General features: G+C 55.6%; 1 protein-coding gene across 2 annotated transcripts; it reads left to right on the top strand.

Moving 5' to 3' along the window:
- Nucleotides 1-2,457: 2,457 nt before the first annotated feature.
- LOC144736015 (uncharacterized protein C16orf52 homolog B-like) lies at nt 2,458-10,579 on the top strand. 2 transcript variants are annotated; one of them, XM_078618644.1, is made up of 4 exons: nt 2,458-3,349; nt 6,108-6,323; nt 7,352-7,446; nt 7,707-10,579. In XM_078618644.1, exons 1-4 carry the CDS (start codon nt 3,244-3,246, stop codon nt 7,845-7,847), a joined length of 558 nt encoding a protein of 185 aa, XP_078474770.1. In that variant the 5' UTR covers nt 2,458-3,243; the 3' UTR covers nt 7,848-10,579. The 2 variants fall into 2 exon arrangements, with proteins under 2 accessions (XP_078474770.1, XP_078474771.1); XM_078618645.1 differs by having other exon boundaries at nt 2,460-3,349; nt 7,352-7,799.
- The last annotated feature ends 1,380 nt before the right edge of the window (nt 10,580-11,959 follow it).

The raw sequence follows: 11,959 nt of genomic DNA, 5'->3' as shown, positions 1-11,959 counted from the left end.
TGTACACTAAACACGGGGAACAGCTTTAAAAGTTGTATAATCTCTTACACTATGAGATCTCTTTTACCAGTGGCAAAATATAATGGTAGGTTTTTACCCTTTTAACTGGTACAAAACTGACACCTTTATTCAAGGCATCATGTTTGCAATGACCACAACACAAGTAGTCAATAAAGCAAACAAAAAGAAGCAACTCTGATAAGGATAATAATATGCACTGTCCTTGAAGTTGATTGGCCCACACCCGAGACGGCTTTCTTTAGAGCCTAGTCCCCATTGGTGTAGGGCCAGATGACACCAGAAGGCGTACAACTCAAAAACAGTGCAATATCAGAGAGTAAATGTTTACCCCGAACTCTCAATACTCTGATATTGCACTGTTTTTGAGTTGTACGCCTTCTGGTGTCATCTGGCCCTACACCAATGGGGACTAGGCTCTAAAGAAAGCCGTCTCGGGTGTGGGCCAATCAACTTCAAGGACAGTGCATATTATTATCCTTATCAGAGTTGCTTCTTTTTGTTTGCTTTATTGACTACTTGTGTTGTGGTCATTGCAAACATGATGCCTTGAATAAAGGTGTCAGTTTTGTACCAGTTAAAAGGGTAAAAACCTACCATTGTATAATCTCCTCTAAATGTAGATGCCACCGGGTCTTCACGTTATGCAGATGTAGATGCCACTGGTTCTTCACGTTCTGCAGATGTAGATGCCACTGGTTCTTCACGTTCTGCAGATGTAGATGTCACTAGTTATTCACGTTCTGCAGATGTAGATGCCACTGGTTCTTCACGTTCTGCAGATGTAGATGCCGCTGGTTCTTCACGTTCTGCAGATGTGGATGCCACTGGTTCTTCACGTTATGCAGATGTAGATGCCACTGGTTCTTCACGTTCTGCAAATGTAGATGCCACTGGTTCTTCACGTTTTGCAGATGTAGATGCCGCTGGTTCTTCATGTTTTGCAGATGTAGATGCCGCTGGTTCTTCATGTTCTGTAGATGAAGATGCCACTGGTTCTTCACCTTCTGTAGATGTAGATGCCATCACCGCCATCTATTGCGCGGCGGTTGAACTTACGACTCTCGTCCGAACAGCTGCACTGGACATACGGGCACGGGTTTGTTCGTATCTCTGAAAGTTCGTAAGTCGAATGTCGTAAGTAGAGGGGAGTCCCTGTATTCTAAACATCGCGTGGGGGCGCGTTCACGGCACCTACGTTGGGGTCGCGTGTGCACAGCGCCCCCTTGCGACCCACTGCAAGGAGATTGCTCTACATCGGGGAATAAAGGGAACAACCTTCAAACTGAACTATCTATGGGATTTTTTTTTATTTTATTATTTCCCTTCTACGTTACTTTACCGAAAGAACCAAGAAGATATCTATGGGACCTGTAATTGCGAGTATCCAAAATGATGAAAAATACCAATAATAGGATTTACATAGATATAACTGTTCGTCCGGAGCAATAAGTGTATCCTGATAGTTCAATTGTCTTTTTCGATTTAAAGCTTTCGTGACTGCATGGATTCATCTTCTTGGTTCTTTCGGTAAAGTCAAGTAGAAGGGAAATAATAAAATAATTAAAATAAAACATTATAAAATAATTCTCACGACGTTTCGGCCACAACGCAAGCAGCCGTCCTCAGGTGAAGACCAGGTCTGTCATTCAAACGCTGTCTCCCCGACAGGAATGTTGATTTTGGAATTTATGCTTCATTTTGGAATATATTTTTGGGGGAATATTTTTCTTAACACGTGTTACTTCAATGGGACCGTCTTTTTTTTCTTTGCCAGTATCAAAAATGATGAAAAAAAGGTTTTACCCTTTTTTTGGCAATAAAATATTTGTGTTAAGATGTTCAAACACCAAATAGAAACATTGTGGCCCGCTGGGCCCCCTACGCATCAACGCTGCAACACAAACCCACAAACCACAGTTCGCGCCCCTGTGTTTAAGTGAAATTGGGGGGAGGAGGAGGGGGGGGGGAGGAGGAGGGAGGAGAGTGGGAGGAGGGGGAGTGAGGAGGGGGGGGGAGGAGGAGGGGGGGGGGGGAAGGGGGGAGGAAGGGGGAGGAGGAGGGGGGAGGAGGAGGGAGGAGGAGGAGGGAGGAGGAGCAGGGGAGAGGATGAGGAGGGGGGAGGAGGAGGAGGGGGGAGGAGGAGGAGGGGGCAGGAGGGGGGGGGAGAAGGGGGAGGAGGGGGGGAGGAGGAGGAGGGAGGAGGAGGGGGGTGGGGGGAGGAGGGGGAAGGAGGGGGAGGAGGGGGGGAGGAGGAGGGGGGGAGGAGGAGAGGGGGGAGTCGGGAGGGGGGAGTCACAAGACATCCGGACCCACCCTGGTCACACAACAATCAGGGCGCCACCAGCCAAAGTCTTGGGCATGTGACAACTCCCCCTCGTGGTGTTCAGTGGAAACTCATTTGCTGGTACCGTAGTAGTCGTATTAATATTAATAATATTATTACTTTACAGTAAGAACCACAAAAAAAAAGGGGGCTGACCAGGAAGAAGAGGTTTATTAGTATAGGTTTGTTGTTCGTGTTGCTTAACAGCTTCTCCCGATCAATCCCGCGTGTTTTAAACCCGCCGTGGGAAATCGTCCACAGCGACTTGGCAGCCCGTGGTGCGAGGCGTTGAAGCGGCGAGGGCTGCCCGGCTTCGAGTCCGGCTTGGGGTGGGGGGGAAAGGCCTCTTCCCAGCTGCCGCAGCAGCAGCAGCGATGAGATCGTGCGGATCGCCGCTGGCGGCAACGTCACGGGCCGGGCCCTGCCGGGCCCCGTGAGCGAGTCGTGGCCCTCCCTCCCCACCCGGCCCCGCCAGGCCCCGTGAGCGAGTCGAGGGCCTCCCTCCCTCCCCTGCCCGCCGGGCCCCGTGAGCGAGCCGAGGGCCTCCCTGCCAGGCCCCGCCAGGCCCCGTGAGCGAGTCGAGGGCCTCCCTCCCTCCCCTGCCCGCCGGGCCCCGTGAGCGAGCCGAGGGCCTCCCTGCCAGGCCCCGCCAGGCCCCGTGAGCGAGTCGAGGGCCTCCCTCCCCACCCGGCCCCACCGGGTCCCGTGAGCGAGCCGAGGGCATCCCTGCCAGGCCCCGCCAGGCCCCGTGAGCGAGCCGAGGGCCTCCCTCCCCACCCGGCCCCTGCCGGGCCCCGTGAGCGAGCCGAGGGCCTCCCCACCAGGCCAAGGGCCCGTGAGCGAGCCGTGACCCTCCCTCCTCACCCGGCCCCACCGGGCCCCGCCAGGCCGCGGTGGCCATGGACAGGCTGACGGTGGCCGCTGGGCTTCTCTTCCTCGTGGCTGACGTGTTCGCCGTGGCGAGCCTCCTCAACCCCGACTGGATCAGGACGGCTGAGCCGCCAGGTTTGTTGTGGTGGTGGTGGGTGGTTGTTGGTGTTGGCGGTGGTGGTGGCGGTGGTGGTGGTTGTTGGTGGTGGCGGTGGTTGTTGGTGGCGGTGGTTGTTGTTGTTGGTGGTGGCGGTGGTTGTTGTTGTTGGTGGTGGTGGTGGTTGTTTTGTTGTTGTTGTTGGCGGTGGTGGTTGGTGGCGGTGGTTGTTGGCGGTGGCGGTGGTGGTTGTTGGCGGCGGTGGTGGTTGTTGGTGGTGGCGGTGGTTGTTGGTGGCGGTGGTGGCGGTGGTGGTTGGTGGCGGTGGTTGTTGGCGGTGGCAGTGGTTGTTGGCGGTGGCGGTGGTTGTTGTTGGTGGTGGTGGTTGGTGGTGGCGGTGGTTGTTGGTGGCGGTGGTGGCGGTGGTGGTTGTTGGCGGTGGCGGTGGTGGTTGGTGGCGGTGGTTGGCAGTGGTGGTGGCGGTGGTGGTTGGCAGTGGTGGTGGTGGCGGTGGTGGTGGTTGTTGGCAGTGGTGGTGGTGGTAGTGGTGGTTGGGACTAGCCACAATGGGTTTTCTCGGCACACCAAGGGAGAGGGAGACCCATAATAGACAACGCGTGCTTAAATAGGTGCGACACGGTGGCTAGGAGATGTTAACAACCTTGCCTGGTATACAGGAGACCATGAGTTCGATCCATGATCTGGAATATGGTGTGTGTCTCTCTCTTCGTGGTCGTGGAGATTTTTCTCCGGGTCCTCCGGTTTTTCCCCTCCACATTTCGACTCAATGTCACACGTTGACAGAGTTTCGCACGAAAGCAGTTCAACGGCGGACATTTGGCTGCTAGAAATCCCCACACCATGATAACCCACTTTCTTTGGCCGAGCTTTCATTTGTGAATGGCCAGGGCACCCATGAAAAAGAGTTGTTATAGTTCAGTGGGCCTTCCTTACCTGGTAAAATACTAAATAAAATGTTCATAGTTTCGTTTAAATGGGACAGATATCATCATTAGACCTCCTTTGCCAGTACCAACATATAATAATAGGGGTTTTCCCTTTTTTTAATGATGTAGATGCTTACCCCGAGCCCTCATTACTTTGATAGTGCATTGTCTTTGAGCTGTGTATGCCTTTTTGGCATCATCTGGTCGAGCACCAATTGAGACGAGGCTCAAAAGAAAGCTGTCTCTGGTGTGGACCAATCAGTTTCAAGGACAATGCATATATTATCAGAGTGTTTTTTTGTTTGCATTTTAACCGCAAGTATTGTGGTTAATGAAGACACGAATCCTCGTAAAAAGGTTTCGGTTTTGTTTCCATAAAAAATAGGCAAAACCCTATTATTATAGGCCAGATATCACCACATTCCCGCGGTGACAAAGGCCATGATTTAACACTTCCAATTAATGGGCCCTAATTTGTTCTCACGTGGTCCGCTAATAGGTCCCAGCCACGTGTGGAATTAGTGCCCTGCACTTGTAAGGCTAAATAAAGGTCTTGTGTGCAAGATGTTCGTGTGTGAACACGGTAACCGTTTAACACGTAAACTTTCGCGACCGATATTATCCATGGATAATACGGTAACGGGCAGCAGCTAGCGCGAGGATTAATCCTTACCTGTTACCACTTTTAATCACCTCTCACTCTTTATCTCAACCACTATCATTACCTGGTGTACAATTTTATAATTGCTGTAAAGTGGCTTGGAATAAGGCTCTTTATAAACCTATAGCAGTAAAAGATTCCTACCTGTTACCGTGTTATCCAGATTATACTGAGATGATATATATTCTTGGTTCTTTGGGAAATGTCACGTAGAAGGGAAACAATAAAAGAATAAAAATTAATAATTTTATTGTATCCCTTCTACGTGACTTTACCAATAATATGAATCCCTGCAGTCACGAAAGCTTTAAATCAAAATTTGAGACGATATACTTAATCTATTTTACGTATTTATTTTGTATCATTTGCTTACCTTTCCGATACTTTGAAACCCTGTCATGTTTTTTGTTGTTGTATTTCTCTTACTGGATATCGCTTGGAAAAAAGCTTCATAGCTCAACGGATTTCTCCAGCCCGGGTCACCTTTGTCTCTCCGCGCTACGAACCCGGCGACCCGGGTTCCATTCCCACTTGCGACAGAAATCAGCAGCGATTATCTGAACCGGTCTTGGGCCTCCCCTAGGTCGACTTGGCCTCAAATCTTTACCTGGTGCGGTGTGTAAACGTCGCCACCGGGGAGATAAAGCGAGGGCGGGCGTGGTGCTGGCCACCAGAGGTCGCAACCGGGTACCCGATACCCGTACCCTACCCGATACCCGGCTACCTGTACCAGGCCGGGTACGGGTACTCGTTTGCGACCCTGGTGCGGCGGGGTACGGGTACGGGTAGGCCGTGAGTCACTGGTGAGTAACTGTTTGTCACTAATTTCCCAACGTCTTGTCTCTTCTCACAATTCAAGTTCCTAGAATCAACCTACCCGCGCCTGCAACATGGCTTCATCCCAGAGGTCGCAATCAGGTACCCGTACCCTACCCGATACCCGGCCGGGTACGGGTAGCCGGGGTATCGGGTAGGGTACGGGTACGGGTACCCGATTGCGACCCTGGTGCGGCCGGGTACGGGTACGGGTAAGGAATCAAAACCCGTTTGCGACCTCTGCTAGCCACCCAGCCCCGCTCGTGTGCCGTACCGACCTATGTAGGCAGCCGCTCGCTAACAACACTTGCCCCAACAGCCTGTTAAGACTACACATGGGGGGGTGGGGGTTGTGGTGGGATCTTTGTGCAGCGGTGCAGACGCTGGGCCTGGTCCTGCAGTGCGAGCAGCTGCACGGGCGGGAGCGCTCGTGCTCTGCACCCTCGCAACTCCCCGCGCCCTGGAAGGCCACGCTGGCGTTCCTGGCGTGCGGCGTGCTCGCGCTCTCCGCCGCCTGCGTCTCCATCGGCGTCGCCCGCTGGAGGCCCGGCGCCGTCGTTTACAGCCGCTGGCTCGCCTTCGCCGCCAGTGAGTGGTGGTCCCCTCCGTCCCCCCGTTCCCACCCCGTCGCCGGTGGCCCCGCTCGCTTTGCGATGAAGAACGCTGCTCTGGACACGTGGTGACATTCTTTCTAAAATGTGTGGAGGGGGGGAAAAATGCGGAGGAGCTTGGAGAAAAATCTACGCGACCACGGCGAGGGAGAGAGGCACGCACGCAAACTCCCAGTGTACAGGTGTCGTCAGGGTAACAAACTCCCAGTATACAGGCGTTGTCAGGGTAACAAACTCTCAGTGTACAGGCATCGTCAGGGTAACAAACTCCCAGTGTGCAGGCGTCGTCAGGGTAACAAACTCCCAGTGTGCAGGCGTCGTCAAGGTAACAAACTCCCAGTGTGCAGGCGTCGTCAGGGTAACAAACTCCCAGTGCACAGGTGTCGTCAGGGTAACAAACTCCCAGTGTACAGGCGTCGTCAGGGTAACAAACTCTCAGTGTACAGGCATCGTCAGGGTAACAAACTCCCAGTGTGCAGGCGTCGTCAGGGTAACAAACTCCCAGTGTGCAGGCGTCGTCAAGGTAACAAACTCCCAGTGTGCAGGCGTCGTCAGGGTAACAAACTCCCAGTGCACAGGTGTCGTCAGGGTAACAAATTCCCAGTGTACAGGCGTCGTCAGGGTAACAAACTCCCAGTGTGCAGGCGTTGTCAGGGTAACAAACTCCCAGTCTATAGGCGTCGTCATGGTAACAAACTCCCAGTGTGCAGGCGTTGTCAGGGTAACAAACTCCCAGTCTATAGGCGTCGTCAGGGTAACAAACTCCCAGTGTGCAGGCGTTGTCAGGGTAACAAACTCCCAGTCTATAGGCGTCGTCATGGTAACAAACTCCCAGTGTACAGGCGTCGTCAGGGCCAGTCTACAGGCGAGGTAGTCAACATCTCCTTGCCACCACTAAATGTGGAGTGAAAACGCAGGAGTTTTGCGTGCCTCTCATGGCGGCATCTCCCCCCCCCCCCGCCCCCCCTCCGCCCCCACCACCCTCCCGCCCCCCCCACCTCCCAGTGATCATGATGTGCCTGGGCGCGCTCATCTTCCCCGCCGGGTTCTCCGCGGAGGCGCTGGGCGGCGAGGCCTACAAGCTGCCCGCCAACGCGCAGGTGGGCTCCTCCTACGTGCTCTTCGTGCTCTCCATCTTCTTCGTCATCGTGGGGCTGCTGTTCTCCGGGCGCATCTTCTTCACCGGCCGCCACTGAGCCTGCTCGCCGGACCTCCCGCCTCCCGCCCGCCGGCCCCGTCCCGCGGGCGATGATCGACGCCCCACCGACCGACGGACAAATCGGATGGAGGGGTTTCCGAGCCGCCCTTCTCGCCCAAGCGCCTTATGCCTCTCTCTCTCTCTTCCCGCGGCGTGACCAAGGCCACAACCGCCTGGGCCGTGCCGGTGCCGTTCTCGGCGCAGCTCACGAGGTGCCGGGTCTGTTTTTTTCCACTACGCGAGCCGGGCCGGCCCGCCGTCGTCGAGAGGCGCGTAGCCGGCGGCGCAGCCACGGCGTTCTGACCGACCGACCGGTCGCCGAACGCGCAACCAACGCCCCATCGGCCCCGGCCCTGCTCGGCAACGACCCATCCCGGTGGAGAAACCCACCGGGCCCGAGAGGGCCCCGCGCTGGCTCGGCTCGGACACCCGCTCCCTCTCGCCCTCCTTCCTCCCGACCTCCCGTCGTGACGCCGGTGCATGAGCGGGCGAGGTCTCGCCGGAGTCATGCGGCTTGCCGTGGGGGGGGCGCCTTGTGCACACACCCGACCGCCTTCATCCCAACCACCCCCCCACTCCCCCCCGTGCCATTGTTTACACGCTGCCGCCAGGTACTCATTTTGAAGTCTGGGTCAACCTAGGGTAGCTTCAAGATCCGTCCGAATAATCGCCACCGATGCCGGCCGTGAGCGGAAATCGAACTCGGGCGGCCGAGTGTCGCGGGCGCAGCGAGCCAGCTAGCCACTACGCTACCGCTCCCCCTACACACACAAACACGCACAACAGATATCAAAGGTCCCCCCTGAAGAGCCTTTAACAGACTGTTGGGGCAAAGTGCTGTTCGCGAGCACCTATGAAGGCCAGCCGGATACATGAAGGGCTGTGTGGCCAGCACCACGCCAGGCCGCCTGTGTCTCCCCCAGTGGCGTTATTTACACATTACGCACCAGGTACTCATTTGAGGCCGAGTCGACATAGGGGAGGCCCAGGGCCGGTTCAAATATAGCCACTGTTGTTGGTCGAGAGCGGGAATCGAACTCTGGTCGCCGGGTGCCGTAGCGCAACGTAGCGCTGACCTGCTCCGCTGCCGCTCCCAACAAGACCGCACGCACACCAACGGCCGGCAGTCACCACTCGGTGGCGGTGACGTCGCCACGCGCCCGTGCCTGGCCCAGGTGCACTTCGAGGCCGTGCGAAGTGTCGAAGGCTCGCTGGCCAAGAGGTCACGGGACTCGGTCAAGTTGCCATGGGTTGGCTGACTTGAGATGGCTGGCGGATGCACCAGCTGTGCCACACAAAGATAAAAAGATCCCCCGTATAGCCTTAACAGACTGTAGGGGCAAGTGCTGTTAGCGAGCACCTATGAAGGCCGGCACGGCACACGAGGGGGTGGGTGGCCAACACCACGCCCGGCCGCCTTTGTCTCCCTAGCGGCGATGTTTACACATCGCACTAGGTACTCATTTTAGGCTGAGTCGACCTAGGGGAGGCCCGGGACCGGTTCAGATAATCGTCACTGGTGTTGGCCGTGAGCGGGAATCGAACTCGGGTCGCCGGGTTTATAGCGCAGCGCGCTAACCGCTACGCTACCGCTCCCCAGCTGTGCCACACACACACACAGGGATGCACTGACATACACCTCTGTATATAACACGACGTTGCATCCACAAGCGTGGGGGCGGGGAAGGAGTTGGGGAAGCGTTCGTGTCTCCTTCCTTACCCGCTTCCCTAAACAGGGTTTGACCACTCGGCAGTCAGGGTCAGGCGATCGCAGGACTTCCCTTCGACCAATCGCGCGCGTCGCCGGCAGTTTGCTGCGGCATTACCACCGCAAAAATAAGAATGTGTCTGTGTGTGTGTGTATATACGTAAGCAAAAAAAAAATGATGTTAAGACGGAAATCGCTTTGGATGTTTCTCGTTCCTGATCGCCGAGGGCTCTGGGCCACGTGGCTCTGAGCCGCGTGGCTCCGAGATGCACAGATCAGAAAGTGGTGAGCGAGATGGAATGGGAGAGTGAGAGAGCGGTCGACAGGAGGTGCAGATTCGTGGGGATGAAGCGGGATAGAGATAGCAGAGAGCAGTGGCAGATTAGGAATATAAACAAGACGTGCTGGAGAGATGTTAACTACTTCGCCCGGTATGCAGGAGGTTGCGGCTTCGATCCCGACCCTGACGCCTGCTGTGAATTTTGGAGTTTGCGTGTCTCTCCCCCGTGGTCGCGTGGATTTTTGTCCGGGTCTTCCGTTTTTTTCCCCTCCACGTTTTCGAATCAACATCACGCGTTTCGAGTGTTTGGCTGCTATAAATGTTCACGTGGCGATGATGATGATAAGCCCACTTCGTAGAGCTATCACTTGCGAAAGCCAGGTCACTTCTGAGAGCTGCATAGCTCGGTGAGCCTTACTTTACCTGGTTGAAATAATTAACAGAAATGTTCAAAGTTTAGTTTAACGGAGAGGGCTGAGAGATCCCTGGAGCCAAAGAGGTTACCGATCGCGTTGCCGATCGCACGCGCGCTGCCTCACGGGTGATTATCCCTCTCCTTCGCGAGCGATGGGGACGGTTCGTCTATTCCGGCCGGTTCATCTTCCTGTCGGCCGTTGGCTCCGGTGGGGCCGGGAACGCGTCTGCCGCACGCCAATCGTTTGATTCGACGCGTAATCAAGGTTGCTTGGGGTGAGGTCGCGTAAATGTGAATGTGAGCCGTTAAACCCGCCTCCGCCGCCACCCGACACGGCCAATCGGTTAAGATTTGTCAGTAAAACCCACGGCGTACACGGTTTGATTTTGACGACGTTTTGCGGGATGATCGCGACCAGCAGCGTCACCAGCGATTTGCCAGAATTTTTTTACCCTCCAACGGTAGCCATTCGGCACCTTTTGTGTCACGTGACAAACCCTTCCTGATTCGCCGTGTCGGGTGGTGATGGTGGTGGCGGTGGGTTCACGGCACATTTATATATCACGCGATCTCACCAAAACATTTAAATAAACCTTTACGGCTAACATTGATCTGGAAACCACTACGACGACTATGACGACGAGTTTGCGTTAAACTGATTTGATGCACTTTACACAGGTCACCGGGATACACGGGTCACGGCGTTCCGGAACGACACCGGATGCAGCGTTCGATATATCTACTAGATAATATATACTACATTATATATATATATCCTCAATTGCAAACTCATTTATTTAAAACTTATTTTTGTGTTTAGTTTGTTGTCTTTTCCCCCCAACCGTGCTAACCTCCGATTAGCACGGCTGGCTACTTACGGCGCGAAAGAAGTTTCATCGTACGTACGTATCCGTAGACGAGTTTCCCGTGCGGATGGAGTAGACGTGACGACGACGATGACGTTCAAACGGGACGTGTCGCCTCGCTCGGCATGCCGAAGGCACCGTCCATTGAAGGCTTCCGTCGCGAGCGAGAACCTCCATCGGACGACGTTGCCGGTGGCGGCGTTGTTAACCCGCCCCCCCCCCCCCCCCAGCCTGGACAGCGCTTGGAACGGAGCTAAGCTGCCCTCTCCTGACCGGGTAGAGCCAGCGGTGACCGTGCCGGGTTTTGCTCGTTGCAAACTCGACAGATGTTGAGCTACGCTAAGCCCGGGGGGGGGGGGGGGGGTGGGGGGGGGGGGTCCAAGCCCAGTGCTCAGGACGGTGCTGGCGCCATTCGCAAACGCAAGCGCCGCCGGCCGCCACCTGCACGGGACTTTGTGTACGGGACTTTGTTTACCTGTACAGGACGCGGTGTTTATACGGCGCACAGTAAATACTTCATTTCCTCTACGCTAACGAGCCGGCCCGGCACGGATCGCTGGGCTCCAGGTTGTTTTTCCACCGCCGAGCCGTTGACCGTTGACATCGCGCGCCGCGGCGAGCGAGCCGAGACGCGCGGTGACGCCGCGGCAGAGGTCGCAACCAGGTACCCGATACCCGTGCCCTACCCGATACCCGGCTACCCGTACCCGGCCGGGTATCGGGTAGGGTACGGCCGGGTACGGGTACCCGTTTGCGACCCTGGTGCGGCCAGGTACGAGTAAGGAATGAAAACCCGTTTGCGACCTCTGCGCCGCAGTGACGCCGCGTCACGCGGTGAACGCGTCAGTGGCCACCGGCCCACTAGCCCTGGCCCTGCTCGGCCCCCTGAGCCAGATTCGGAAGTCTTCCTACGAGGCCGGCTACAGCGGCGTAGCGCGGTTTCAGTTACCGGCTCGGCTTGGCGGAAAAGAAATCAAATAAACTCGGCTCGGATGTAGCCGGAGAAAAAAAACGCCTTTGAAAACTTACTTAATGACAAAGCCTGAAGAGAAGGCGGCCGCCATTCCTTCCTCCTGCAACGTATGCACGAATCCTCAATAAGCAGCTGGCCAAATATGACGTCTACTTAGACGCGAGCTTTCGCCT

Source organism: Lampetra planeri, chromosome 58 (genome assembly GCF_965212315.1).
Source record: "Lampetra planeri chromosome 58, kcLamPlan1.2.h2, whole genome shotgun sequence".
Classification (NCBI taxonomy): Eukaryota; Metazoa; Chordata; class Hyperoartia; order Petromyzontiformes; family Petromyzontidae; genus Lampetra; species Lampetra planeri.
Note: the sequence above shows the minus strand (reverse complement) of the source record. Positions and strands in the feature narration are given on the sequence as shown.

Excerpts from the sequence above, each read along its gene's own strand:
- LOC144736015 (XM_078618644.1), top strand. The coding sequence starts at position 3,244 with ATGGACAGGCTGACGGTGGCCGCTGGGCTTCTCTTCCTCGTGGCTGAC. Across the intron at positions 6,324-7,351 it reads CTGGCTCGCCTTCGCCGCCA|TGATCATGATGTGCCTGGGC; the intron begins GTGAGTGGTGGT and ends CCCACCTCCCAG. Across the intron at positions 7,447-7,706 it reads AGCTGCCCGCCAACGCGCAG|GCCACAACCGCCTGGGCCGT; the intron begins GTGGGCTCCTCC and ends GGCGTGACCAAG.